We start from the raw sequence: 27,245 nt of genomic DNA on the forward strand, positions 1-27,245 counted from the left end.
GCGGGGCCGGCAAATTGAGAGGGGCGGGAGCCAGCGCGTGTGTAGTCAACTTTCGCTTTATTCCAGAGGGCTTGGTCCCCATAGCACCTTTGGGGCCCATCAGTAGTAACACCTCGCGCAGCGTCACCTCGGGCGTTCGCCCTACCCCCGAGCTCAAATCCCAGTCTGTGCCCTGAGTCCTTTCTAGTTCTGCCTCGGTAAGATGGGGGTAAATTAACCTAGCTCGAAAGTTGCAAAGGTTCAGTGATGTTCAACATCAGCAGTGCATCGACAGCAAAGTCCCTGGCCTTCCCCGCGAATCACTATTCAGGGAAGGGCCCAGAAACCTGAAAAAAAAAAATTTCCAGAGCAACACAGTGTCTAACATCATCCCCGGATCTGGGGTTACTGTCCGTCTTAGGAAACAGTAGTTATTTCCTTTCACTAGGAAAAGGGCCGTTTAGGACATAGGAGGTCCCCAAAGGTAACTACCGAGGTAAATGTGGCACCCAGCTGAGATCTTAAGAGGGTCCCACGCACTCCAGAAGCATTCTAGCCTGGGGGTCAGGAAAGTTAGCTTGTGGGCTCAGCCTTCACCTGAATTCTCCGCTGTGTCAATTTAGGCAAGTCTGATGAGCCCGGAAAGCTATGAGAAGGTCCAGAAATTGTTTTCTCAGGGCTGGGGACATTCAGGGATGATGGGACCCCTGAATCCTGAGGTTGGGGCTCTTCATCAGAGTCATCATCATCCTCTCCAGGCTCAAGACCTGCCAGCTTCTTGGTAGCTTTCCATAGCCTGTGGGCAGCCTGGTCATCTCTAGCAGCTGGGGAGACCTCCTCCACATGGCAGTTGGCAAAATATCTCCCACTGAGGGGCTCAATGCCCTCCTGCAGAGCACAGTACAGGGGTGTCTGGGCACCCCCTTGAGGTGCCCTGAGTACCAGCCAAGCCAGCGGACGCAAAATAGGACTCAGCCATCCAGGAAGGTGACGCAGGAAGAGCTCCGAGTTCACAGGTCCTGTGGGCAGGAAGAAAGAAGAGCTGTGGAGGCAGGCAGTGAGGGCCCAGGTCCTAGGCACAGGGAAAACATCTAGGAGCAGATGGCAAAATCTGGATCCAGGGGAAGCAGATTCCTACCGGAAGTCTACCATCCTAATGACCGGTACATTCCCATCCCCCAGGTTGTGGTCATTCTGTGTCCTCGGCCACCCAATGTCCATCATTCATTTATCTCTTTTTGTTATTTTGTTTTAGAGACAGGGTTTCTCTGTGTATCCGTGGCTGTCCTCAAACTCACAGAGATCCGCCTGCCTCTGACTCCTGCGTACTGGGATTAAAGGCGAGCACCACCACCACTGCCTGGCTTTAGCCATCTCTTCTTAATTAAGCACCTAGCGTATAGCAGCCACTGTTTTGAACACTAGGGATCTGTAACTGTAATAAAAGCTTAATAAAGGTTAGTATTATTGCCACTGTAATTACAAAGAAGCCTTGGGCAGTGGTTTTCTAAAATGCAGTCTGGAGAGCTAGGCAGGGCAGATATTCGCTTGTTGTAACTTATTGTCTAAAGATGAGGAGGATTCACTATCTTTTTTTTTTTAAAAATTTATTTATTATGTATACAGTGTTCTGTCTGCATGTATGCCTGAAGGCCAGAAGAGGGCACCAGGTATCATTACAAATAGTTGTGAGTCACCACGTGCTTGCTGGGAATTGAACTCAGGACCTTTGGAAGAGCAGGCAGTGCTCTTAAGCTCTCAGCCGTCTTTCCAGCCCTATCTTTTTTCCTTTTAATCTATTATTTTGCTCAGAGTAAAAGTTTCAGTAAACCTTCAGACCCTTCCAGCTCCAGCCCGTCTCTAGGACCTCATCTTCTGCCATCACCCCACCCTGTTCTCATAGCCATCCTACAGCACAGCAGCAATTCCTGCCTTTGCACTTTCTCTGTCTCATTCAGATCTGTGCTCAGTTCTTTCCTTTATAAACGTCTTCCTTGACTGTCATTGACAAAACACAACATTCTATCTGAGAACGCTCTCTCTTCCTGTTTATCTTTCCTCTTCGGTCTGTTATCACCCGTCATTGGACAGGAGGGTAAGGTCTGTGGTTTTTTGTGTTGGTTTGTTCAGAGAGTCAGGGTTCTCATTATATATTCCGAGTGCTGGGATTAAACATGTGAGCCACCACACCTGGCAGATCTTTGTTTTCCTTTGCATAATTTTGAGGTCCTGGGGATTGAACCCAACAGCTCCAGACCAAGCTTGGCTCACTGCTTTTGCCCCAGCACCATAATGCCTATTGTATAGTGGATACTCACAAAGAGAGGGCTCCTTGACTGAGTGGTAATTTATCAATATCACCATCATAATTTTTTTTTTGGATGGTGCTGGTGTTCAACCTAGGGTCTCAGCTTGACATGGTGGCTTATACTTGAAATCTAAGCATGCGGCAAGACAACTGGGATGAATTTGAGGCTTGACTGAGTTACATAGAATTCCAGGCCAACCTGGGCTCCAGAGTAAAAAACGGTGTCTCAAAACAACAGCAAAAACCGCTGGGTGGTGGTGGCGCACGCCTTTAATCCCAGGACTTGGGAGGCAGAGACGGGTGGGTCTCTGTGAGTTTGAGGCCAACCTGGTCTACAGAATGAGTTCTAGGATAGCCAGGGCTGTTACACAGAGAAACCCTGTCTTGAAAAAACAAAAACCAACCAACCAAACAAACAAACCAAAAACCAATGAACCAGGGGCTAAAGAGATGGCTCAGTGGTTAAGAGCACTTGCTTCTCTTGTAGAGCACCCAGGTTGGTTCCCAGTACCTACACAGATGATCACAGCCGTCCCTAACTTCAGTTCTAGGGGATCTGGCCTATGGGGACACCACACACAAAGACACACAGATACACAGATACACACACACACACACACACACACACACACACACACACACACGGTATATATACATGCAGGCAAAACACTAATACACACTCATTAAAAAACAAAACAAAAAAAACTTAAAGCCAGGCATGGTGACCCACACCTTTGATCCCCAGTACTCTGGAGGCAGAAGCAGGTGGATCTCTGAGTGTTTGAGGCCAGCCAAGGCTACATAGTGAGAGGCTGTCTCAAAACCAAACCAACCAACCAACCAAACACCCCAAGCTTAAGTAAGTAAGCAAACAGTAAGTAAGTAAGTAAGTAAACAAACTCAGGGTCTGGCCTATACTAAGGCAAGTTTTTTACCACTGAATTACAGCCCTGTTCTTATCCCCCTGGCAAGTGATCAGAATCCAACCTTATAGGTAGAAAGGAAGTAAACAGGTGAGGAGAGAGCCTGGCTCCAGGATCAGAGAGAAACAGGCTTTCTCCTTGACCATGTTTGCGTCCTGTGACTCATCAGGAGACTGGAGGGAAGCGCAGTGCAGTACAAAGGTGACAAAGAAGCAATTAGGAGCAATCAGGCCTCACCTGGGTGAGCTGCATAGCAGGTAACACCAGTGCCCTCGAGCTGGGTGGCAAGCTCCCGGGCAAACAGTACATTGGCTAGTTTGCTGTCGGCATATGCCCGCAGCTCCTGTTGCCAGCCCACCACTGGGCAATCTAGACGTGTAAAGTCGAGACGACCACGCCGGTGGGCAGCTGAGGACACTACCACCACACGGCTGGGGGCACATGACTTCAGGCGGGGTAGCAACAGGTGTGTCAGCAGAAAAGGGCCAACATGGTTCACTCGCAGAAGCAGGTTAAAGGCCTCCCGAGTCCGGCCACAGGAACTGATCCCTAGGGCAGAAGCTAGGCATGAATTGCTGTTTCGAGTGCCCCATGGGGCTCACGAAATCCCCAGCTGTGAGATGTGTCTGCTGGCCCCTGGTAGGGCCAAGCTGGAGGGACTACCTCTCCAGGCCACCAGCCACCCCCCCCCCCGCAGGGCCTACAGCTTCTCACCTGCATTGTGGATAAGGATGTCCAGCCTTGGTTCAGAGCTCAGGAAAGCAGTGGCAAAGGCCTGTACTGAGGCCAGATTGGCTAAGTCCAAGGCCATGAAGATAACCTCATTGTTTCCGCTCTCCTGTGGAGCAGCAAGGGCTAGGATTGTTACCAGGTACCTCCCTTCCCCCTCTTCCCAGGCACCTGAGAGCCTACCCTAGGACTAAAATCTGCCCCAGTGCATCAGTGTGTAATGGATGTGTGGATTCAGATCTCTACTTTGCCTTTCACTAGAGTGTGACTTCAACACACACAGAGGGCCTCTGTTCTCTCACTGTAAAATGGGATAATAATAATAATAATAATACTTTCTACTGAAAAAGAAAGAGTTGTGGAGATCAAATCAGATAAGATACATATTATATCTGGTGTAGTGGCATATGGGTTATCCTAGTTACTCAGGAGTTTGAGGCAAATGGATCATGAGTTCAAGACTTGCCTGAGCTACAGAGTTAATAGATGTAAAATATTCAGCCAGCCCTGTGCAGATACTGCTATTATCATCCCCCCTCTCTGTTATTTTTTTACCTTAAAATCTACTACATGCAGTCTTGTGCCTGTTGAAGACAGCTTCTGCTCTGTAGCCCAGACTGCCTTGGAACTCATGAGCTTCCTTCCTCAGCCTCTTTTGCTGGGATTACAGGTGTGTACCATGTGTACCATGAACTGTACAGACAGCTGCAACTGTCTTCTAAACAGACTTTGGTCTTCTCTTAAGCACTTTTTTTTTTTTTTGACAGGGGCTTACGATGTGGTCCTGGCTGGTCTTGAACTCACAGAAATTCACCTGTCTCTGCCTCTCAAGTGTGTGCTACTGAGACTGACCCTCTTAGTCTTGTTCTCTGCAGTCTAGGTACCACAACTGTAAGTAATTCATTCCAAAAAGCCATCGGGATGGTCCAGAGCCTACTGAGGAGTCTTCCAGGAGCACAACTGTCTTAAACTCCTCAGTGGGATCCGTAAGGGCCTCCAGAAGCTGGCCGTGGCTCAGAGCCCCTTTAGGACATTCCTCTTTTCATTCCCCGCCCGTCCCGTCTCCCCCCCCCCCCCCCCCCCCCGCTCCCCTCCAGTCTTCAATGAGACTCCCTTGTCTCAGGCATTTGCACTTGCTATTCTTTCTGAGGCTTTTCATTAGCCTAAACCTTCCTTCTTTGTCTTTCCTCAGCCCAGGATGGCCTTGAGCTCCTGGCCCTCTGCTGGGACCACGCGTGGTCGTGGTCACTAACTCTTTCTGATCCTTAAACGTCTCAAGACTAGCGACTCCTTTCTTGAGTAAGCCTCCTCCGGGGTGTGGGGGGGGATTTGGTGATTTGGGTCTGATGTTCCTTCCCTGTGTGTCTACTGTAGTGCCTGCATCCTCTCCAGTGTTTAAGGGACAGTGCGGCTCTCTCCTCTCGGATCTTGATTCCTCGCGTCGCTCTGCTCCGCCCTCCGTGTCCTCCTGTGGCCTCACCTGGCGGAGGTCGAAGACAGCCGCTTCCCCGCGCTCCCGGCTGCGGCAGGCCAGCACCACGCGCGCTCCCCGGCGCGCCAGCTCCAGCGCTGTCATCTTCCCGATGCCGCTGTTGGCGCCTGCGGGCGGCGGGCGGGAGCCAGCTGAGCTGGTCGGGCCGCGGCCACCCGCCCGGCCTCCCCGCCGCCCGCCCGCGCGAACTCACCCGTGACCACGGCCGTGCGGCCCCGCAGGCTGCCGATGCCGCCGCACGGTGGGGCCTTCACCAGGTTGTAGTAGACAAGCACGTAGGCGCCCAGCAGCAGCCCGGCGCCCAGGAGCAGCGTCTCCATGCCGGCTGTGCTCCGGCTCCCGCCCGGGCCTCGTCACTCCCGCCTCGGCCTCGCGAGGGCGGCGACAGGCAGCCTGCTTGGGCAGGGGTGTGCGCGCGCGCGTGGGCCGTGCGGGCGCCCCCTAGGCGTGCGTCTGCGTGCCCTGGCGGCGTGCCTGGGCGAGCATCTTGGGGCCCTGGGAGCGCCCCCTAGGCTCGTGAACTCCCGGGAGCGCGTGCCAGGTATGTACAGGAAACAACTGCGTGAGGGCCTGGTGGGAGTGTGCATACCCATGACCTTAATTTAAGATCACTGCTCACGGTTTGGGCGTGCTTTTAGATTCTGGGCGCGCGCCAGTGTGAGATCACAGCGTAGGTGTCTGTGCCCTTGGCGGGAGTCCCTCCAGGCTGTGCATGCATCTGTAGTCTCCTCCAACGCGTGTGACTGAATGAACATCTCTGTTTACTCTAGGTGTGATTATGTAGCTCTGTGTCTCAGTCTGGAGTCCTGTGTACATGAATGGGCCTGTGTGTTTGGAGTCAGGTCCTCGATGCTTTCATCTCAATGAATCGCTTTTTTTTTTGTTTGGATTTTTCGAGACAGGGTTTCTCTGTAGCTTTTGTGAATCGATTCTTTTTTCTTTCTTTTTTTTTTGAGACAGGGTTTCTCTGCGCAGCCTTGGCTATTGGCTATCCTGGAACTCTCCGTAGACCAGGCTGGCCTTGAACTCAGAGATCTGCCTGCCTCTGCCTCTGGAAGTGTTGGGATTAAAGGTGTGCGCCACGACTGCCTGGCCTCAATGAACCGATTCTTTAATCTCTCATCCTTTCATCATCTAGCCTTTAGCATCTAGGTACAGGCTATTGAGGCTTTTCTGCAAGGCACTGACAGGGTTGTCGGGATTCAACTATGTGACTTTTTTAAAAAAATATTTATTATGTATACAATATTCTGTCTGTGTGTATGTCTGCAGGCCAGAAGAGGGCACCAGACCTTATTACAGATGGTTGTGAGCCACCATGTGGTTGCCGGGAATTGAACTCAGGACCTTTGGAAGAGCAGGCAATGCTCTCAACCACTGAGCCACCTCTCCAGCCCAACTATGTGACTTCTTGACTACGACTCCACCCCTTTCTCGGTTTTTGAAGTGGTTTCACTAGGTAGCCCAGGCTGGTCTTAAACTCGAGATCCTCCTGCCTCAACCTCCAAAATGGTGATTACAGGCATGCTCCTCCATCTCTACCCCTGCCTTCCGAAAGGAAGAAGCAGTGAAAAATTAGGGGGTAATTTGTGTCTGGAACAATTTTCACAGGTGGCAGAAACACTCTATTACTCAGGTGAAGGGGTGACTGAGGGTAAGATGGGCTGGACAGCTAAGGAGATGTGGCTTTAGGCAGTCGTGGCAGGACCTTGCCTAGGACAGTGACTTGACAATCATGACATGCCTAGCGCTGTGGATACTATTGACACTGAGCAAAATACAAAGCTTCTGCCTTTAGGGGTTGAAGTCCTTCCTGCAGCGGAAGTAGAATGGCCCAGTCAAAACTATACTTGTATTTTGGAGCATGGTCAGATTTGAGACCAGATGAAACTCCCTATTTAACAGCGCAGTGTACTTGGAGCACATCTGTAGATGCTATGGATGGAAAACTCCTCGAACCCCACCAGTAGACTATACATGAACAGGTACCACTTAGAATATCGCCAGAAGTCTTCTAGGAGACTGTGCTCAGGAGGAACTTCCACCTTGGATGATGCAGAGTATTTTCTGATGAGAACAGCAGTAAAGTCATTAGAGCTACACTAAAGAGTCTCAGTCTAGAGAAGCAAGCAGTTCTCAACCTGTGGGTCGAGATCCCTGTAGTGTGTGTGGAGGACTGGGCATATCAGATATTTACATTACAATTCATAACAATAGCAAAATTAGCTAGCAATGAAATAATTTCATGGAGTGTTACAATATAAGGAATTGTGTTAAAGGGTCGCAGCATTAGGAAGGCTGAGAACCACTGCTCTAGAGAATGGATTTTACCGTATTAACACTTCTCCAGAGAAACAGCACCCCTAAAAGCTAAGTGCCCACCTTTCCGTTTCCCTCATCCAGCTGAGGCTCACTCTTCTAACATTTTCCCTCTCTACCAAGCTCCCCTTGGAGGCTACTTGAGAGTGATAATTGTTCAAAGGGTACAAAAAAGGAGATCCCAGGGAAGGTCCCCTCTAGGGGTGATGACAGGTAGGACAGACAGGCAGAAAACATAATTTGAAGTATTTTTGGTTTTTTATATACAGAATACAGGAAAGTTTCTGTAAAGTCTAAAACATTACAATTACTATGTACATTGGTACTAGTCGTGGAGAAGGAAGGAAGGAGCTGGGGTGAGGAGGAAGAGAGTGGCAAGAGAACAAAAAAAGGACACAGAACAGGTTTACGACAAAAACGCCTTTGCTACAATAGACATTGGAGAAAAACACTACCACATGTACTGTACAGTTCTTAAAAACACTGAAAAAATGTCATCACTAGATGTATTTACACAAAATCCAAATACACTTTTCCTTATTTGAAATAAAATAGATGGACAGCCAGAAAAAGAATTCATTCCTCATTTGTCCATATACACAGTAGCTACCTGTAGTGCAACCGCTGCAGAAAGGGAGAGTAACTTGTAGGGTGGGAACCATGGAAAGGGATGGGTAGCGATCTTTATATTAAATAAAACAATGATATTGTATAGATTTTGCTGTATGAAAACTGTATTTTTTCTTTTAATATAAAACTATTGTCACTGCCACAAAATAGAACAAGTTTCTGATTATTTTACAACAGCGGGCAGGTGGTCGGGGGGAGGGAGCAGAAGGCGGGGGAGGGGTATGCTGGAAGTGTCTGACCAGGGTCTCCCCTCCCTGCCCCCGCTGTTCCTCAGCTCGGGTCTGCCGCTTTCCCATGAAATGTTGAGTACAAATATATGTGCAAATGCCCCCTAGAACTTGAGAAAAGAAAAAAAGTCTTAAAAAACAGTCAAAAGGTTTTCTTCATTTCATGCAAAGATTGTAGTTGAAGGGTTTCTGGTATAGAAAACACCGGGCTTGGTTCGTGTACATTTTTGCATTGCAGGAGTCTTGGGTGTCCAGGCCAATGGCCTAGGGAACGGAGTTGGAGCGCAGCACAGGGCCCTGATGGGGCTTGAGAGACAGCTTCTCGGCCAAAGCCCCATCCTGCAGCAGGCTGGCATCGCCTTTGGGCTGTTTGGTCGCAAACTCAGTGATGCTGAAGACGAACTGTAGGCAGCCCAGCTTGATGTAGCTGCCATGGTGCAGTAAGGCTGTGCCCTCCCAGCCGGCCCCACTGCCCCCGATCAAGCTTGAGCTGCTGGCTTTGCAACTGCAGGGTCTGCGCTGTGGCCCCTGGGCCTGGGAACTCATCATGGCTGCCTCCTCACTTGGCTCTTCATCCTGTTTCTGGTTTCGGCGGCGCCCTGGGAAAAAGGGGGATGATCATAGGAGGGGAACAGTGAACAGCTGACCTATCTGGGCTGATTGGCAGGACTGGGCCCCTGCATCTCCCCACTCTATATGCTATACGAGCTGAGGAATGCTCAGATGGGGTTAGTGGAGTCTCGAGTCCCCAGGAAGGTCTGACACATATGTGGGTGTTCAGCACTTGATTCTTGGTGACCGTTCCCAGGCCCACCAACAATGAGCTTGGCCAATGGGACTGGGAAGGCAAAGAACTGTAGGTCATTGACAGCATGGCAGAGCCAAGGTGACCGGGGCCTTAGCTGTGTGGTCACAGGCCTCTGCTCCAACTTACTGATGACACTCTGCACTTTGGCAACAATACTGCTTGGGGGGGTTGGCGGGGTCTTCTCAGAGAAGTCACATGAATACAGCACATTGTCCACCGTTGTCCCGTGCTCACTGTAGTTTAACAGCTCATAATGTTTGGTATTCTGGAGGAGGGGGAAGACACGATGTGTGGTTGCTGTGTGAAGCCTTGGGCGAAGGAGAGAGGACATAGAGCTTGCGCTAACTGGCAAGCTCTCATACTCTTCCTCAGATACAGCCTGGTTGTAGAATTCAAGACTCACCTACTCACTCCATGTCCCCACTCTCTCTGCTCTGAAGCACTACCCTCCCTGTTGACTTGCTATCCACTGGCACATAGTTATGATGAAATTCAGGGGCACATCCTATTTTGGTTCCTTTCCCTGCTTTGAGGTGGCCTCCCTCAGCTGTTCCTGTGAGCAACGTTAGTTGCAATGATAGCTTGTTCCTGTAAACAGGTTGCCATGCCCTTGTCTTTCCCCCAAGGCAGACAGGAGGAGAGGAGAGGTTGCTCACTCTTGCCCCTTACCCAGAGCCCAATGCTAGGGAAAGATCTCAAGTTGGGAAAGCTCCCTCCCACCCATCTTTGCCCCTCACCTCATCGTAGAATATGCAGGCATGTTTCCCGGACACGTAGTTACAGTGACCATAGTTTGTAAGGCACACATCCATGTCAGCTCCTGCAAGGTGGCAGGAGTCAAGGAAAAGGCAGAGAATAGACTGTAAGGTGTATGTGTGGGGGAAGTGAAAGAGAAGGGAGTTAGCTTCTGGGTGGCCGCTAGTAGAAACCTCAAGGTAGCTTAAAAGCCCTCTTTTCTTTCATTTTTTTTCCTTTTCTATTCTTTTCCTCTTAATGATAGGTTAGCTTGGAACTCATGACCTCTTTGCCCTGTTTCCTAAGTCCTGGGGTTACAGATGTGTGTCACATGCCCAGCACTTCCCTGTTGTTCTAAAGCTAATCTGCTGTAGGATGTGTGGCTGTTATCCAAAAGGAGCAGTGAGTTACTAAGAAGGATGGGGCATCTAAGTGGACACAACAGGGCCTTTAAGCCATACTACTTCGAAGGGCAGTTTCCAGGGTAAGGAGCGATCTGGGGTGTGGTGGGCTACTCCTGTAGTTTTAGAACTTGAGAGGCTGAGGCAAGAGGGCAGACCCGACTTCAAGGCCAGCATGGACCACAGGAGACCCTATCTTAAATCAGCAACAGGGTTATGGGTGAGCCTGTCACACCCAGGGATAGAAAGTGTCCTCTTTTTGAAGTCTTTCCCTACAGTGTTTCAGATGCTACTGAGCAGCAGTTAAAGCAAAAGACCTGAGCCAAGAAAGTACCCCACTGGACTATCTAGGTTCCTAGCCTCTCTTGTCTGGACAACCACTGCTGAGACCCATCAACTCCTGAAAGGGCTTCTGTAAGTGTCCATCAGGCTGAAGATCCAGTGCCCCTCCCAGTTTCCTGGCTGGCTCACCTGTCCCGATGTAGAGGGTTCGATAGCACATGTTCACAGCTCCTCCCAACCCTAAGAGGGGGTAGAACACAGCTCGGGCCTGTACCTCCTTTCTTTGCACTACAAGACAAACATAGGGATAGGATCATTCAGAAACTCAGAACCTGTGACCCAAACATAAACCAACAAAATCTGGATCTTTTGCTGATGGCCTGGAAAAAATCTACTGTGTAACTCGTGCGCAAACTCACACCTGACCTAGAGCTGCTTCGGGGAAGGGCTCGCCTCACCCACATCTCTAACACAGGTTAGGAAGGATCTTCTTTGAACCGGTCAGGACTTTAAGTTCCTGGGGTCCCGATAAGGAACTAACAGGGACATTCCAACCGATGACAAAGAGAACATGGAAAAACATAAGGCATAGGCCAGTGTTTCTCAAGCTTTAATGAGCACATCAACTGCCCATGAATTCTGTTCAAAGATATAATTTAGTTGTACAGTACTTGTTCAGTAAAAGTCAATGGATCTGATCGCTAGAACCACAATCACCAGTAATACACCCACCCACAAAACTGATTTTGGATTTAGTTGGAGTAGGAGGATCTAGAACTTGCAAATTTGCACTTTGTGATGCCTATGCACACACACGTGATCACACATATGAATAAACAGCCTTTGGTGCTGCCGCTCATACTCCTTTCTTTTTTCCTTTAGGCCACAGGATCCCTCGCTGGCCTAGAATTTGAGAAGCAGACTAGAGTGGACAGCTAGTGAGTCCCAGGGATCGTCCGTCTGCACTTGCTCAGCTCTGAGATTATAAGCATGCACCTTCATACCTGGCTTTTTATATGTGGGTTCTAGGGAGCAAATTCAGGTCTCTCTGCCAACTGAGCTATCCCACTGTCTCTAGAATATGTATTTGTAATAAGCTCTTGGGATTCTGATAGTACTGGCATGGTACTTTAAGTTCTTGAAGCATCAAGGCTCTCTCTTAAGGGCTAAGAGCTGAGATAGAATTAAAGTAGCTCAAAGCAGAATGAACATTTGAGATGAATTTCCAGGAAGCTTACCTACTGTTTTTCTATTTCTCACCCTGATCCTTGGGAAACCCTTCTTCTAATTACAGTATAAAAAGTAACTGAACAGAAAGCATACAACATATGCCCCAAAGTACTGGTAGCTGCTTTGCTGTGAATCAAAGTGGACCCGTGTGAAAGAAGGTTATGGCAAACTCCCCAAGTCTGATCAGAAAGTTGTTAATCATCTTGTTCATGCTGAGAAAAAAAGTCACGGTACTTTATTAAACCCATCGTAGGTACAAAGAGTTTGAGCTACTGAAAGCGGAGATTCTCCATGGAGCAAGGTGGTCATACACACACATCAGACAGGAGATCTGATGGTGTGGTGGCAGGTATGTGCACGCGCACCTTCTGTGTGGTGCCCTCCGGAAGTCAGCGGATGTGTCCCAACACTGCCCGGTGAAGCTTGGACCCGGGAGGGGAAAAGCTGATGTATTCTCTGCAAGGCCAGAAACTTGATCAGCTTCTCATCCAACATATTTATCTCGATTTCTATCAACCAAAGAGAAAGATCAAAAAAGCTGAGAAATGGAATATGGAAGTAGATAAAGGTTATAGGGCAAACCAGCAAACTTTTGTTCAAACAATATAAAGCCCAAAGTGGAACAAAGATCTGAAAGTGGGCATCTTGCATGCTATTTACAGTGTGTGTGTGTGTGGGGGGGGGGGGGGTTAGTGCGGTGGTTTCTTGTAGAAAGGTAGGCTAATTTTAAGTAAATAAAGGGCAGAACCAAAAACTCCCAGTTGCCTGTGAGGCAAGGTCTACACACTCTCTGTGCAGAGAAATTCATCTCTTTTTCTCTTTGACTTTGGGGTTTTCCACAGATGAAAACAAGCTCTGGGTTCTGCTCTGCTAACAGCGAGCGACCTGCCTAATGTGATTCTGTTCTTTCCCACTGGTTCAGCTTGGCTTGTTCTCCTTTTCTTCATCTTTGATTATATTTTGCATAAATCCAGAAGGCAGACAAGAGATGGAACCTTCTTTCCCACTCTTCTACCCAAATGGATACCGTGCATCCCCATCTCCTTATCCCTCTTCAAAAGGAGCTGAACACTATACTCACCTCCATTGACATCCATAAATGCTCGAAGTGAGTTGGTGAGGTCCACCATGGCAGTAGAGTTGGCTGGGAAAGAGGGTACGGTTAAAGCGCTTCCTATGGATAACGTGCCGGGGCTGACCTTGCCATCTGGGGACGGAGCAGGAAGACTGTTACTTACGTCGCCTGAGGGAAACCCACCGGTCCAATCCCCCATTGCTGAGACAGTTCTGGATTTCGGACCCAAGGTGATGTTCCCTTCTTGATTCTCAACCCATAGGCTCTGGAACTCCTAGAGCTAAAAACGTGTGGTGAGGAAGGGTAGATGGAACAGTAACACACCCGGGCCGCAGGAGTTTCCAGAGCACTGACAACTGCTGCAGGGTCACTATTCTGGGGCAAGCAGTGAGCTTGCTTTATTCTCTGGGTCACGACCACCCAACCTTGCTACCTCTACTCTTAACATGGCACCTGTCCCTGCAATTCCTGACTGCTCAACTACAACTGACAGCTTGCAAAATTTACTCACACTGGCATTACAGAGTAGGAGATAGGGCCAGGGGCTCACACGTGAAGAAATCTCCTGACTGACTACGAGGATGACTTCAGATCATGTGGGGGGACCACACAGGTGACAATAGCATGTGAAACCTGGTTCAGATGCTGGGATCAGCAACCTTGAGGTCCAGAAACTGGCAGGAACAGCTGGGAGAACAAGTCTGTGCTGGACTAAGTACAGACCTAAGGGATTTTCTTTAGGCATATAGTTGAGGGCAAGCTTCTGGGCCAGACCTGAAGCTGGGCTGCTTTCTGTCCCTGCTTCTTGAACATAAATGTTTCTCAAATGAGTTGGCTCAAAATTTGCATCAGGTATGGATTTAGTCTTGCATACCCTGAACCTCAGACTGACCCAAGTGGTTCCGATAGCATGTGCCTTCTGAAGTGATGGACCAGACAGACAGAAGACTAGGTCCAGAGGTGAAGGGGCAGGTGACCCAAGCTGTAGTTCCAGTATTGCCATTAATCTGGCAGGCTACCCCAAGGAAGTGACTTAAATTTTTGAGTATAGCCCCATCTTATAGTTGGGACAAGCCAACACAGCCTTTTTCCTGCCATAGAAACAAAGGGAAGAATGATCACTGATACAGAGATTGAAGTCCTCAAGTATTCAAAGGGATGCTATGTTTTGGACTCTTAAGTCTATGTGCTAGAAAGAACAGATTGTTCCTGATCATCTGGGGCTGAGAAATACTCACCTGATGATGGCGCTGGTGAGCAGAATCGTTGGTTGGCCCCTGTGGCCAAGATACTGTCTCCTGCAGCTTGTGGGGGAGTGAGCACCCGGGTGGCATTTGGGGGTGAGCCCAGAGACCTCGAATCTGTCAACGAAGGTCCTATCTGTGATTGGACAGTCTTTCTATGCAAAGTGCTGGTGTTCTCGATGCTGGCACAAGAGCTGGGGATGGAAGGGGGCAGGCTTGGTACAGGTACCAAACTCCTCTGGGGACAAGAGCTGGGGCCGGTGGCATTTTCTGTCTTCACAATGATGCCGACGGTGTGGTTCTGAAGCCCCCCAGCCGATGGTGGTGTGAGGGGCCGGGGCCAGCCTTGCCGGTGTGTGAGGCCTGGTAAGGGGGTGTTGGCGCCAGGAAGTCGCCGGGGATCCGTGGAATCAGTGGGGCTGCTGTAGAGGTGTGGGCCATTGGCTTTTACCTCTGTGTTCACTGGCCCATTGGCAGTCCCACAAGGGGTTTTCTTGGACTTTTCCACACAAGAACTGCAGCCGATGTCCTCTAGGGCCGGGGCTTGGTGGGGTGGAGAGCAGCCCAGAGAATTCTGGGTGCTAACTGCTGAGGGGCAGGACAAAGGGTAGTGGGAAGGTAGAGGTGCCTTGTCAGCGGTTTGCAGGGAGGTGGTGATTGAGCTGTCAGTCACAATAACAGGCTTAATATCAGCCTTCTCTGTCTGTTCAGAGTCCCAATGCGAAGGCATCTGCTTAGCAGATAAATGTTTCAATATGCTGCACTGGAGCGCAACAACACTACAGAGCCACTGCAATGGAAGGAGAGGAGAGGAGTGAGAGGCCTGGGAGGTGTTGTCTATCCTGACAGTGTCCAGAGCTACAGCAGAGTTGACAAGCACTGTTACCAAGGTTCCAACAAGAATGACCAAAAAGGGATCCCACTTTCATTCCCAAGAAAGACTTATTTATGCACTTGGCAGTACTACCTCAGTCGGTGGAACTTGAGATTCCCGTTCTGGCTCTGCCCTGAAGGCTCACTTGTGATCAACATTCAGCAAATACCCCAGTATGTGCTGTGTGTCTGGCAGGATCACCCAACCTCTCTGTGGATCTGCTCATTTACTCCTTTAGTACAGAACTGCCCAGCTTGAAGCAACGGGGAACTAATGAGGGAAGCAGCCTGTTTGACTGAAGTTCTCTTGCCTTTGGCATCTGAGCCTGGGATTCTCCATGGCCACTCAACTTTTAGGGGTGAGGTGGAGATAGGGTAGAGGCAGGAATGACAGACATCTGGTGACACAGAAGAGAAACTGAACTTGGGAATCTCAATTCTGCTTTCACTCACCTCTTGCTGCTCTGCCTGGGTGGCTAAGTGCTCAGAGTTCAAAAGGTGCGTCTGTGATTCCTCAGGGATCCCATTGCAGATCAGCTCCCCATCCCGAATGGCCGCAGGTGCAATAAGAGGGGGTGGGAACTGGTACTGAGATTTTATAGCATCAGGAACCTGTTTAAGATAGGAGGAAAGATAGTGCCAATATGCCCAAGCTGAATTCTGCCCTAACTAGATACTATTTCATCTGTAGTGCTGGTACCCAAGGGACCATCTACTGTGATCTACTGTGGACAACGAAGCCCAGTGTGCTGCAACTGTTTTGGGTTGCCCTTTGACTCTCGCACAGATATCTTGTCCTAAAAAAGGGCAGAAATAGCAACAATAGGCAGGGCTTTCATTGTTCTTCTTTAAGGTCCAAGGTCTTGCAGAGCTCTAAAGCTACCACATACTATCTTCTGTTTTGTCTCAAACATGCAAGACTGTATTGGGCTTCAGGGTTGTCCAAGTTGTAGGTTTGTAGTATCTAGTGCCAATAGGCACGAATGATAGTAATGAAGTTAAATGAGGTTATATTCATGGGAGAAAAATTAAGCATGACATCTGACTAATGAGCATTTAATCAATGTTAGTTTGCATCATCCATTCATTCATGACTCATGATACAAGTGAAGATTTTTTGTTGCGCAAAGAAAAATGACGCACTCTGATTTACATTATATAAGAATGAAGAGTCACACAAAAAGTCATTCATACATTCAGTCAACATTATTGAATGCCTCGCGAGTCTGGCACTGTTCCAAAATCCTAGAGGTCCAGAGATAAATATAAAATTTAAGCCTTGCCCTCAAGGAACTCATAGTCTAGTGGGGCAAATATAGAAATGTTATAATACAAGGAAATGCATCCTAGAGTAGAGGGACATCTGAGATGCTATTAAAAAGAAAAAATAAGCTAGGTGTGGTGGCACACATCTTTTAATCCCAAAACCCAAGAAGCAGAGACAGGCAGATCTCTGTGAGTTGGAGCCCAACCCAGACCATGCAATCCACAAACAAAAAGTTACGTGTGAGAATGGTCGGTAAAGATGAGCACAGAGGCAAGGAGCATGGAGCTGAGAACCACCACCTAGTGCTATGCGTTTTCTGAAGCAACAGAGGACAGAATGCAGCTGCCCCTGCAGAAGATCTAACAAGGTATCAGGTGACAGGTTTCCTCTGCACTCCTATTATCATAGGACCACTGTCCTAGGGTGCTGCAGTCTTCATTTCCTATTCAAACTCTCCAAGAACAAACTATTCTTCTTCTTCTTCTTCTTTTTAAATTTTGGTTTTTCGAGACAGGGTTTCTCAGTAGCTTTGGAGCCTGTCCTGGAGGAACTCAGGCTGTAGACCAGGTTGGCCTTGAACCCACAGATCCGCCTGCCTCTGCCTGGGATTAAAGGTGTGTGCCACCACCACCTGAAGAAGAAACTATTCTTCAGGCAGTTTATAACTCTGATTTCCTCCTCAACAATAAGAAAAATATTTAGAGGAAAGTCAATGAAAAGATTTATTCAAGGCCTTCTAATTTGTTCACTGTAGAATCTGGGCAGACTTCTGAATCTACATGGTAAATGAATTTGGATTACTTTTAGATCTATTTAACTAGAGGTATGAGGCCTACCACCTCATATCCTAGTCCTGTAATGACAAACACTTTAATTTGAGAAAACCATCCAACTGAAGGATAAGTTGTTAGTTACCCAGTTAAGAGTTTGCTGTACAATTTTCAACAGTTAAGTATCCTTGCTAGTTCTGAAATGACACCCACTAAATGGGATGGGAATAATGTGATTGAGGTTAAAACATGGCTGCCACCAAGTGGCCATATTTGAGAACTGCTAATGGATATATAGCATGTTAAACCTTCAGATCAACTGAATTAGGAGATTGAATACTTTGAAAACAGCAAGAATTTTTCAATGAAGGAAATTCTCTCAGGCTCTTTGGATATATATAGCTTAGCAAGCATCAAGTACATAGAAATACTAGGTACCAAAACTGTAGTTGTCTTAGTTGATGTATTAGTCTAAAAATAGATCCAGAGGTAGAAGAACTTTCTCTCAAACACATTTTTCTTAAATTTTCAGTTGGATATCTCTCTTTATCTCCTGCATGGCTGTTTGCCAAATTAATCACAACTTCATCTCATCAGAATTTCTCAGAAGGGGACCATTTAATAGTGACAGACACAGTTAAGTATTAGGCTGGCTTGTTTTATGGTAACTTATATGTCAGAATCATTGGTGAAAAAGGAACATGAATGCCAGGTGGTGATGGTGCACGCCTTTAACCCCAGCACTTGGGAGGCAGAGGCAGACAAATCCTGGGGTGGTAGGCATGGGGGCTGTAAGAAGTATGCAAAATAAACCAGGTAGTAAGCAGCCTTTCTCCATGGCCTGTGCATATCTTTTGCTTTCAATTTCCTGCTCTGATCTCCCTCAGCATGAAGTGCGACCTGAGAGTGTTAAGCTGAAATAAATGTCCCCCCACCTGTAAAGTTAACTACAGTCATGGCACTTTATCACAGCAACAGAAACTCTAAGACAGATGTTACACGTGACAGTGGAGTACAACTGGGCTTGGTGAGATGGGCTGAAGGCTGCTCATCGTTTGGAGAGCTATAAATGGATTTCAAAACCATACCTGGAATCTTGCCTTTGTAATCATGACTACCATCCTCAAGATATCACTATGCATTTATTATTTGCTGAGATACCAAAGATGTATCTGTGGGGCTTCAGTCTCCCACTGATCCTGTGCCATGAGAGAAACCAGTGCCCAACGTCTTGCTTGTTCTGACTGGGCCGTGACTCACCTTCAAGCTTCTTCTTCTGACAGACTGGAGCACACGGCGGTTAGGGGGGTGCTTCTTATGGATTCGGTTCAGGAAATCCACTTTGACAACATGCTGTGAAATGGTGTCCTGGAAACGATCAAACACCTGGCACCGATTGCTCAGTGTCAGATTCTTCTGGTTCAGCTAGGGACAAGCAGAAATACCACTGTGGTGAATTTCTAAGGGTACTGCCCCTTTCAGCTGGCCCTATTCTCTGGGCTTAAAAAACAGAAACTCTTGCTGGGCAGTGGTAGCACACACCTTTAATCCCAGCACTTAGGAGGCAGAGGTAGGCAGATCTCTGTGGAGTGTGAGGGCAGCCTGGTCTACAAAGCGAGTTCCAGGACAGCCAGGACGGTTAGACAGAGAAACTCTGTCTTGAACCCCCCTCCCCAAAACAACCAACAAGCAAAGAAAAAAAAAATTCAAAACCAAACAAATAAAAAACCAAAACAAAACAGTAAATGGGTTCCTTCTGTCTGGTCAGAGGCCTGTAATGGGGCAGGAGACTCCTGCTCCCTGGAAAGGCTTTTGGGAGTTAGGAAAACAGTCAAGTAGCCCAGAAGTGCCCCTAATTCAGCCAGACTATAGGTCAGGACAACCCATCAGGTTCAATCCTAGCAGGCCTTGGCCCTCAAGACAGCCAAAGAAGCAGACTCCCCACTCATCAAGGAACTGTTCTTACAGAAAAACTGTCCTACGTAGAGGCCTTGCAGGGTCAAAATCCCATTCCTGCTCCAGAGTACCAGCAAGCATTACCAAACTCATCTCAGTTCAGATATTACATCTTCCCTTATGGAAGGGAAACCTCTGGTCTGCTCTTAAAGGTCAAAGGAAGAGAAGGGGAGGAACTTGTGCAGGTGTTGACAGAAGGCATGGAGAACCTGTGCCACTTCTAACCTCTAGTATATCTGACCCCTACACTCTAGTTCAAATGACAGGATCTGGATGACAAGAGACGGCTTAGGGGTTAAGAGGACTTTCTATTTTCCAGAGAGTACACTCAGTTCCAGACAGTCTGATACCCTCTTCTTCTGCCCTCTGAGGTCACCTACACATGTGGCATTCACTCACGCAAACATCCGTGTACATTAAAAAAAAAATTTCTTAAGAAACTTATTACTTCATGCTGGGTGTGGTGGTACATACCTTTACTCTCAGCACGTGGGAGGCAGCTGAGATAGTCAGACCTATGTGAGTTCGAGACCAGCCTGATCCACAAATCCAGGCCAGCCTGGACTTGAGAGAAACCATCTCAAAAGTAATATATATTTTTTTAACCTCGTGTGTATCAATCTTTTGCCTGCACAGGCAAGAGGAGAGTGTTGGATAATCCAGAACTGGAGTTACGGAAAGCTGGGTTGTGAGCCACCATATGGGTGCTGGGAATGGAACATGGATCCTTAACAAGAGTACTTTTTTAAAAAATGATTTTATATTCATTCATTCATTTTTCCCCAAGAAAGGGTTTCTCTGTGTAGCCCTGGCTGTCCTTGAATTTAAGAGATCCACCTGCCTCTGCCTACTGAGCGCTGGGATTAAAGGCATGTGCCACCACTGCCCAGCCCAGTCATGGTAATTATGGTTTAATTTGGAAAGGCTATTTTTGTAAGGAAGTACCTTATGGGTGACTACATAGAAGGACTGACCCTCCTGGAGAGGCAGAAAACAGGTCTGCTCTAGGGTAGAAAGCTGTGTGTAAAATGTCTACAGAGGGCCAGCAAGATGGCTCAGTGCATAAAGTAAGCCCGGTGAGTTGAGTTTGATTTCCAGAACCCAAGCGGAAAATGGGGCTAGTGAGATGGCGGAGTGGGTAAGGGTACTTATCACCAAGCCTGGTAACTTACAACATTATCCTCTGACCTCCACATTTAATGCTCTGGAGAGCACACACGTGCACACAGACACAGCAATAATAAAGCTGGGTGTGGTGGTGACTCAGACTTGTAATTCTAGCACTTGGGAGGTGGAAAACAGAAGGCAGGCTCAGGGAGGTTCTAGACCATTCTTGGCTACACAGTGAATTAGAGGAGCTGGAAATGGCTCAGTGGTATGCTCTTATAGAAGATCCAGGTTCAGTCCCCAGCATCTACATGATGGCTCACAACCAGTTCTAAATCCAGCTCTAGGAGTGCCAACATCCTGTTCCAGTCAACAAAGGCACGAGCCATGCACATGGTGCACTTGTATACTTGCAGGCAAAATACACACATAAAATACAAAATAATTAAAAAATAAAAACCAACAAAACCCACCCTCAAACCAAAAAATGTGCTGGGGCTGTAAATCAACGGTAGAACACTTGCCTAGCCTATACAAGGCCTGGGGTTCCATCTCTAGCACTAAAAATTTTTAAAGGAAAAAAAAAAAAGAAAGAAAAACTATCATGACCACTGGCAAGATTTTGTTGTTGCTGCGGCATTCACTTTCATCCATTCAACAACTCACTGAGAACCTAGGATGTGCCAACACAAGGGAGTTACAAAGAACTAATGCAAGAGCAGGGCACAAAGTCATTTAATGGTTGGGCCACGTGTATTCCTAACAGCCAATCATTTATTCTCTTAAGGTTGGCTCTAATAAACTCACTCTTTAGGGCGATAACAGTATTTCTTTAATTCTTGTGGGGTAAAAATGACAAGCAAGCAAATCAAGCTGCACAGCCTCAACAAGATCCATGGGAAGCCAAGATGCACAGGTGAGATCCATGAGAGCAGACCTGAGTGAGGTCTGCTGAAACCAGTGAACTCCCGCACAATGCTGACTCTAGTATGCTTTCTCGGGCCGGTGCCTGCCCCAGCCGGGCCTGTACAGAGTGAATTAGACACGCCATGCTTACCACCACATGCTCGATGTGATTCGGACACATCCATCTGCCCAGGGGCATGGCAGTGAGCGGCGGCTCGAGGCAGTCCATGTGAAACAGAAGTGGGCAATAGTCACACTGGATTAGAGGGGCTACTCGACAACTCCTGCAAAGGAATGAGATATGATAGATGATTTCTGTGGCATGATGGGAAAATTAAAGACTAACTCACAGCTTCTTCCATACCTCCCTCCCCTCCAGGGTTCTGTCACATAACCACTCAGTAAGGAAGATGGAAACCAGGGTCTTCAGTATTTTATCTTCTAGAAAAAAATGCATCTTGTGAATGTAAATGTTTATTTGGAGGATGGCTAATGTGGCTATCAGAGCAAGGATGACCAATGCTTAGTACTCATCTCTGCTTTCTGATCTTCCTATTTTTAAGAAATTCTCACTCAAAACAAACAAACAAACAACCCTTAGATGCTGGTTTAATTGCCCAGTGGTACAAGCAGACTGCTACCAAGCTTGACTACCAGAGTTCAATTCATAGAACCCATTGCTAAATGGGAGAATCAAGTCTTTCAAGTTGACATCTTCACAGATACATTGTGGCACATGTTCATCTTACCCTCAAAAAGCAAATGTAATAAAAATCATTAGCAGTCTTTCTGGAGTTGTAACTACACGACAAAAGATTTCCCTTCTGTGTGAAAAGACCAATAACCAGTACTGATAATTGGAGATGGAGGCAAGAAAATTATGTTGCATATATTTATGGAAGCACGCTTCAAGGAGAGGCAAATACTCACAACCCCAAAGGTATACTAGAGACAAAGCTTTTCCTGGCAGAGTTCTGAAGTTGTTCTTTTTCTATTTACTTGTTTATTTTTGGATTTTTGAGACAGGGTTTCTGTTAGGACTGGCTGTCCTAGAACTCATTCTGTAGACCAGGTTGGCTTTGAACACATAGAGATCTGCTTGCCTCTGCCTCCCAAGTGCTGGGATTAAAGGCACACAGCAAAACAACCGCCAAGTTCTATACTTCTAATTGACTACCATCTAGTTTTCCATAGCTTTTATTATGAACACTTTGTTGTTAGGGGTGTGGCTATGAAACAGTCTCATGTAGCCTGAACTCACTGGTTAGCTAAGAATGATTCTCAATTCTTGTTCCTCTTGCATCTAAGACCCAAGTGCTAAGATACCAGTTTGCACCATCACTTTGGGTTTATGTAACGCCGGGTATCAAACCATGTCGGGTAAACACTGTACTAACTGTGCTATATCCTCAGTCCCCAAACATCCTTTGTGATAGCCATTTTCTCCTGCTATCCTGCTTCAACCATAACAGTTTTTCTGACATAACTCAAGCCAACAAATCCAGCTTCAATCATTGAAACATCTGGTTCCTGTGACTGAGGAGAGCCTCTCTTGAAGGAAACTAAGTGTCCCAGGGTAGCTGTGTGACTTAGGTAGCCAAGGACCTTTTGAAATTTGTTTAGTCCAAAACATACCAACCACCACTTTAAAATTTATCTTATCTTTAATAATTTGCTGGCTAACCTAAACACCCCATTTAGGTTAAAAAAAAAAAAAAGCATTTTGTGTGCATTGAAAGGAAAGCCCATGTGCCAGTGTTCATCCAGGGCCCTCAGGATGGATCTTAGATGCCAGGCTTGGCATTAAGCACCTTAACCCAATGAGCCATCTTTTTTTAAAAATATTTATTTATTTATTTATTTATTTATTTATTATGTATATAATATTCTGTCTACATGTATGCCTGCAGGCCAGAAGAGGGCACCAGACCTCATTACAGATGGTTGTGAGCCACCATGTGGTTGCTGGATATTGAACTCAGGACCTCCGGAAGAGCAGGCAACGCTCTTAACCACTGAGCCATCTCTCTCCAGCCCCCCAATGAGCCATCTTATCAGCTTCTCATGCTCCAGTTTAAGTTTAATTCTAACTCCTCTGAAGTTGTTACCAACTTAACACTACTTCTGTACTGTGACCTGTCATCTTTCTTTCTCTTTTTTTTTTTGATTTTTTTGAGACAGGGTTCCTTTGGAGCTTGTCCTGGAACTAGCTCTTGTAGACCAGGCTGGCCTTGAACTCACAGAGATCCACCTGCCTCTGTCTCCCAAGTGGTGGGACTAAAGGCCTGCACCACCAATGCCTGGCGATTTTTCTTTATTAAGACAGGGTTTCATTATATAGCTCAGGATAGCCTGGAGCTCACTAAGTTGACCAGGCTGGCCTTGAACTCATAGTAATTTGTCTGCCTTTGTCTCTGGGATCAAAGGTGTGTGCTACCACACCTGCTTCTTTTGATTTTCTAGACTTGTGACAGCCTCATAATAAATTTTAAACATATACCGCACCCCCACTTCCCAACAAGTCCCTCTGAGTTTCATCTCTTTTAAGCTCATTTTTACTTTTTTTATTTTTAATTTTTTTGGTTTTTCAAGATAAAGGGGTTCTCTGTGTAATTCTGGAACTAGCTCTTACAGACCAGGCTGGCCTTGAACTTACAGAGATCCACCTGCCTCTGCCTCCCAAGTGCTAGGATTAAAGGCACGCACCACCACCCACTACCACCTGGCAAGTTTAATTTTTTAAAAAAATACTTATTGTGTGTGTGTGTGTGTTCGTGCATGTCACAGCTCCCCTGAAGAGGTTAGAAGATAACGTGCCACAGTTTTGTCCTTCCAGTATGTGGCTTCTGGGAGTTGAGCTCAAGTTATAATGATGTGGGAGCATTAATCCAATGAGCAATCACATTGGTTCTGACCTACTGGGTTTAATCACTGTTGCTCACGGGAGCAGGGTGGGGGTTACTTACTAATACCCATCAACCAATAAGCCTGCCTGGAAAGTGGGGCCTTATGAGTGGGGCTAGCTTTGAACTCCCCAAATTGCCTCCACCTCCTAAGTACTGGGATACATGCATATATCGTACACCTGGCCCTGGATCTTGATTCTTCAGGTAATTTGTTATTGGCATATTCAAGGAAGTGGCTAGTCAATTAGTTCTGTGTGCTTATACCATCAGAATATGGCTGTCCACATTAACACACAGGACTTAAAAGGATAAGAGGGGGAAAAAAAACCCAACAACAACTGCATTTGTTGAATATAGGCATAGAAAAAAAATACCTGTTACACGTGAAACAGACTTTGACCGGCAAGGGAACGAGACCATTATGATCTAACTCATGCTGTGTTCTTTTAACGTTCTTCCCCGTGGTTTCCTCCTTTCTTCTCCGTTTGCTAGAACCTAGAAAAGAAGCTGGTGGTGCTGAACTGCCCTTGGCTTCGAATTTCTTGTTGGAATATGAAAACATTAAGTGACAGGAACAGATCTAAGCAAAAGCGTGCCATGACTGGGATAGATTTTTTTCTGAGGACCCTAGGGCTAGTTTCAAGTGACAAAACAGGAGTAAGAAAGAAGGGTGGGGGAGACGACGACACGGGATGACCACAACAGACACATGGCGACTAGAAGCAGAAGTTACCTGCTTTAAGGCAGAAACACACTGATCTTACCAATATGAAATAACCAGAAACCTGGGATAGTAGCAACCTATGTCCAAGTTACACGGTCAACAAAAACTAGTCTGTGAAGATAACTGAGCAATTTAATCATGTTTCTATAGAAACCAGAAAAGCAGGTCCATATGCAACCCTCCCTCCCAATTTGACACAGGTTCTCTCTGTGTAGTTCTGGCTGACTTGGAACTTGCTCTGTAGACAAAGCTGGCTTAGAACTCAGATATTCATCTGCCTCTGCCTCCCAAGTGCTGGAATTAAAGTTATGCGCCAATAAGCATAGATATATGTGCCCTTTAAAATGAAATGTACATGTGTAAAGGTCAGAAGATAACTTTCCCCTACTTCCACTTTTTCAAACCCAGGCTTGCATGGCAAGTGCCTTTACTATCTCAGCTATCTTGCAAGTTGCCCGATAGGCATTTCCATCCATGCATGCATATTCCTCCTCCTTTCTCACATACACAGTCTCTGAAGCCCTAGCTGGCCTCAACCTCACAGAGATCCATCTTCCTCCATCTTTTCATGCTGGGACAAGAGGAATGTGGCACATTTGGATCAAGTGTATTCTTTTTTTTGGTTTTTTGGAGACAGGGTTTCTTTGTGTTAACAGCTCTGGCTGTCCTGGTGCTCACTTTGTATACCAGGCTGATCTCAAACTCACAGATCAGCTGTCTCTGACTCCCAAACGCTAGGATTAAAGGAGTGAACCGCCATTGCTAGGCTTCATGTGTGCTTTTTAAGCCTTCCAATTTTCTTGTTTTTGTATATGTCTGTATCTGAAGGCATGCGATTTCCTTTAACTGCAGTCTACTTTACACATTGAGGCAGCTCTTCTGGAGCTCACCACTTTAGTTTGTCTGGACAGCAAGCTTATTCCACTTCAGCCTCCCACAATCTGATTACAGGAAGGCTGTCTTGCCCACCTGGCTGATGACATGGGTTCTGAAAATATGAACTCCAGTTCTCACATTTGCATGGCAAGTGCTTTATTCCCTGAGCCATCTTCCCATATTCCCTTTTGTTTTTTCAGACAGGGTCTCACTTAGTAGCCTAGGCTAGTGAAAAACTCACTACATAGCTTCTGCCTCAAATTGATGCTGGAATTACAGGCAATTAAGACACCATGCCTAGCCAATCTGACTGTTTTTTAGGGGGGGGAAAAGAGATCTAGAAGTGTCATGGTATCAAATAGAAGCCATGACTTGGTTTTCTTTGTTAAAAGAGGAAATTTGACAATAGCTATCAAATCTACCATTGCCAACTGTGACCTAGCAATTCTAATAATATTAGGAGCTGGGGAGATAGCTCAATGGTTAAAGGGACTGGTTGCTCTTTTGAAGGACCCAAGTTCAATTCCCAGCATCAACATGGTGGTTCACAACTATCTCAAATTCCAGTTGCAGGGGATCTGATACCCTTTTCTAGGTTCTGTGGGCACCAGGCACACACATGGTGCACAAGACATATTTGCAGGCAAAAAGCCATATACATAAAAATAAATAAATTAAAAAATGTTAGGAACAATTTAAATGGCAATGAACAGAAAACTGCTTAAATCAATTATAGTACATTTGTATAATGGACTATTATGGAGCCATAACAAAAACCTAATGAAATGCTACAGTAATGCTAAAACCACTGGACTGCATTATAAGAATAAAGAACAAACTGTAAAAGTTTGTACAGTATGCTATTTAAGAAGAAAGTACAGGCAGACATACATACTTACATACTCTTTCTCCCTCTCTCCCCAGAATGATAAATAAGAACCAACCAAAGAGCAGCTGTCTGCACAGGGGAGGAGGAAATGCTGGGGATCAAATCCAAGACTTTGTGCATGGTAGCTCTACCACCCAACTATATTCCTAAACTTTGTTTCTTCATTCATTTATTTAGGAATTTAAAAGATTTGGGCCGAAGAGATGGCTCAGAGGTTAAGAGCATCGACTGTTCTTCCAGAGGTCCCGAGTTCAATTCCCAGCAACCGTATGGTGCCTCATAAGCATCTATAATAAGATCTGGTGTCCTCTTTTGGGGTGCAGGCACACATGCAGCAGAATACTGTATGCATAATAAATAAATCTTAAAAAGGAATTTAAAAAATTTAATTCTGTGCATCATCTATCTGCATGTGGGTTTGTGCACGTGCCTACAGAAGCCAGGTGTCAGATCCCAGAGGCTGGTGTTAGAGACAGCTGTGAGCTGCCTGATATGGGCGCAGGGAAAGGAACTCAAGTCCACTGGAAGAGGAGCAAGTACTTTTAACTGCAGTCATCTCTCTAGTCCCTCTTTTAACTAAGTTTTTTTA

The 27,245-nt window shown here is 46.6% G+C and overlaps 2 protein-coding genes across 3 annotated transcripts in view; both read right to left on the reverse strand.

Annotated features, from left to right (window-relative positions):
- Positions 1 to 40: 40 nt before the first annotated feature.
- Dhrs13 (dehydrogenase/reductase 13) lies at positions 41 to 5,850 on the reverse strand. The gene is made up of 5 exons (XM_075991517.1): positions 5,625 to 5,850; positions 5,420 to 5,538; positions 3,925 to 4,048; positions 3,448 to 3,759; positions 41 to 998 (listed from the first exon to the last, which is right to left on the reverse strand). Exons 1-5 carry the CDS (start codon positions 5,749 to 5,751, stop codon positions 553 to 555), a joined length of 1,128 nt encoding a protein of 375 aa, XP_075847632.1. The 5' UTR covers positions 5,752 to 5,850; the 3' UTR covers positions 41 to 552.
- A 2,139-nt stretch (positions 5,851 to 7,989) lies between these two features.
- Phf12 (PHD finger protein 12) overlaps positions 7,990 to 27,245 on the reverse strand; it is a 47,233-nt gene continuing 27,977 nt past the window's right edge. The window contains exons 5-15 of one of the 2 annotated variants that reach the window (XR_012912329.1): positions 24,542 to 24,662; positions 21,413 to 21,545; positions 18,553 to 18,717; positions 15,709 to 15,867; positions 14,377 to 15,172; positions 13,145 to 13,418; positions 12,429 to 12,572; positions 11,023 to 11,121; positions 10,153 to 10,235; positions 9,542 to 9,680; positions 7,990 to 9,206 (exon numbers count right to left, since the gene is read on the reverse strand). Coding sequence is in view for 1 of the 2 variants with exons in the window: in XM_075991518.1 (XP_075847633.1) it covers positions 8,872 to 9,206; positions 9,542 to 9,680; positions 10,153 to 10,235; positions 11,023 to 11,121; positions 12,429 to 12,572; positions 13,145 to 13,270; positions 14,377 to 15,172; positions 15,709 to 15,867; positions 18,553 to 18,717; positions 21,413 to 21,545; positions 24,542 to 24,662 (2,300 nt within the window). In the remaining variant the exon portion in view is untranslated. The remainder of the gene's footprint in view (positions 9,207 to 9,541; positions 9,681 to 10,152; positions 10,236 to 11,022; positions 11,122 to 12,428; positions 12,573 to 13,144; positions 13,419 to 14,376; positions 15,173 to 15,708; positions 15,868 to 18,552; positions 18,718 to 21,412; positions 21,546 to 24,541; positions 24,663 to 27,245) is intronic. The other variant, XM_075991518.1, reaches the window with a different exon arrangement.

This window comes from Microtus pennsylvanicus, chromosome 11 (assembly GCF_037038515.1).
Source record: "Microtus pennsylvanicus isolate mMicPen1 chromosome 11, mMicPen1.hap1, whole genome shotgun sequence".
NCBI lineage: Eukaryota > Metazoa > Chordata > Mammalia > Rodentia > Cricetidae > Microtus > Microtus pennsylvanicus.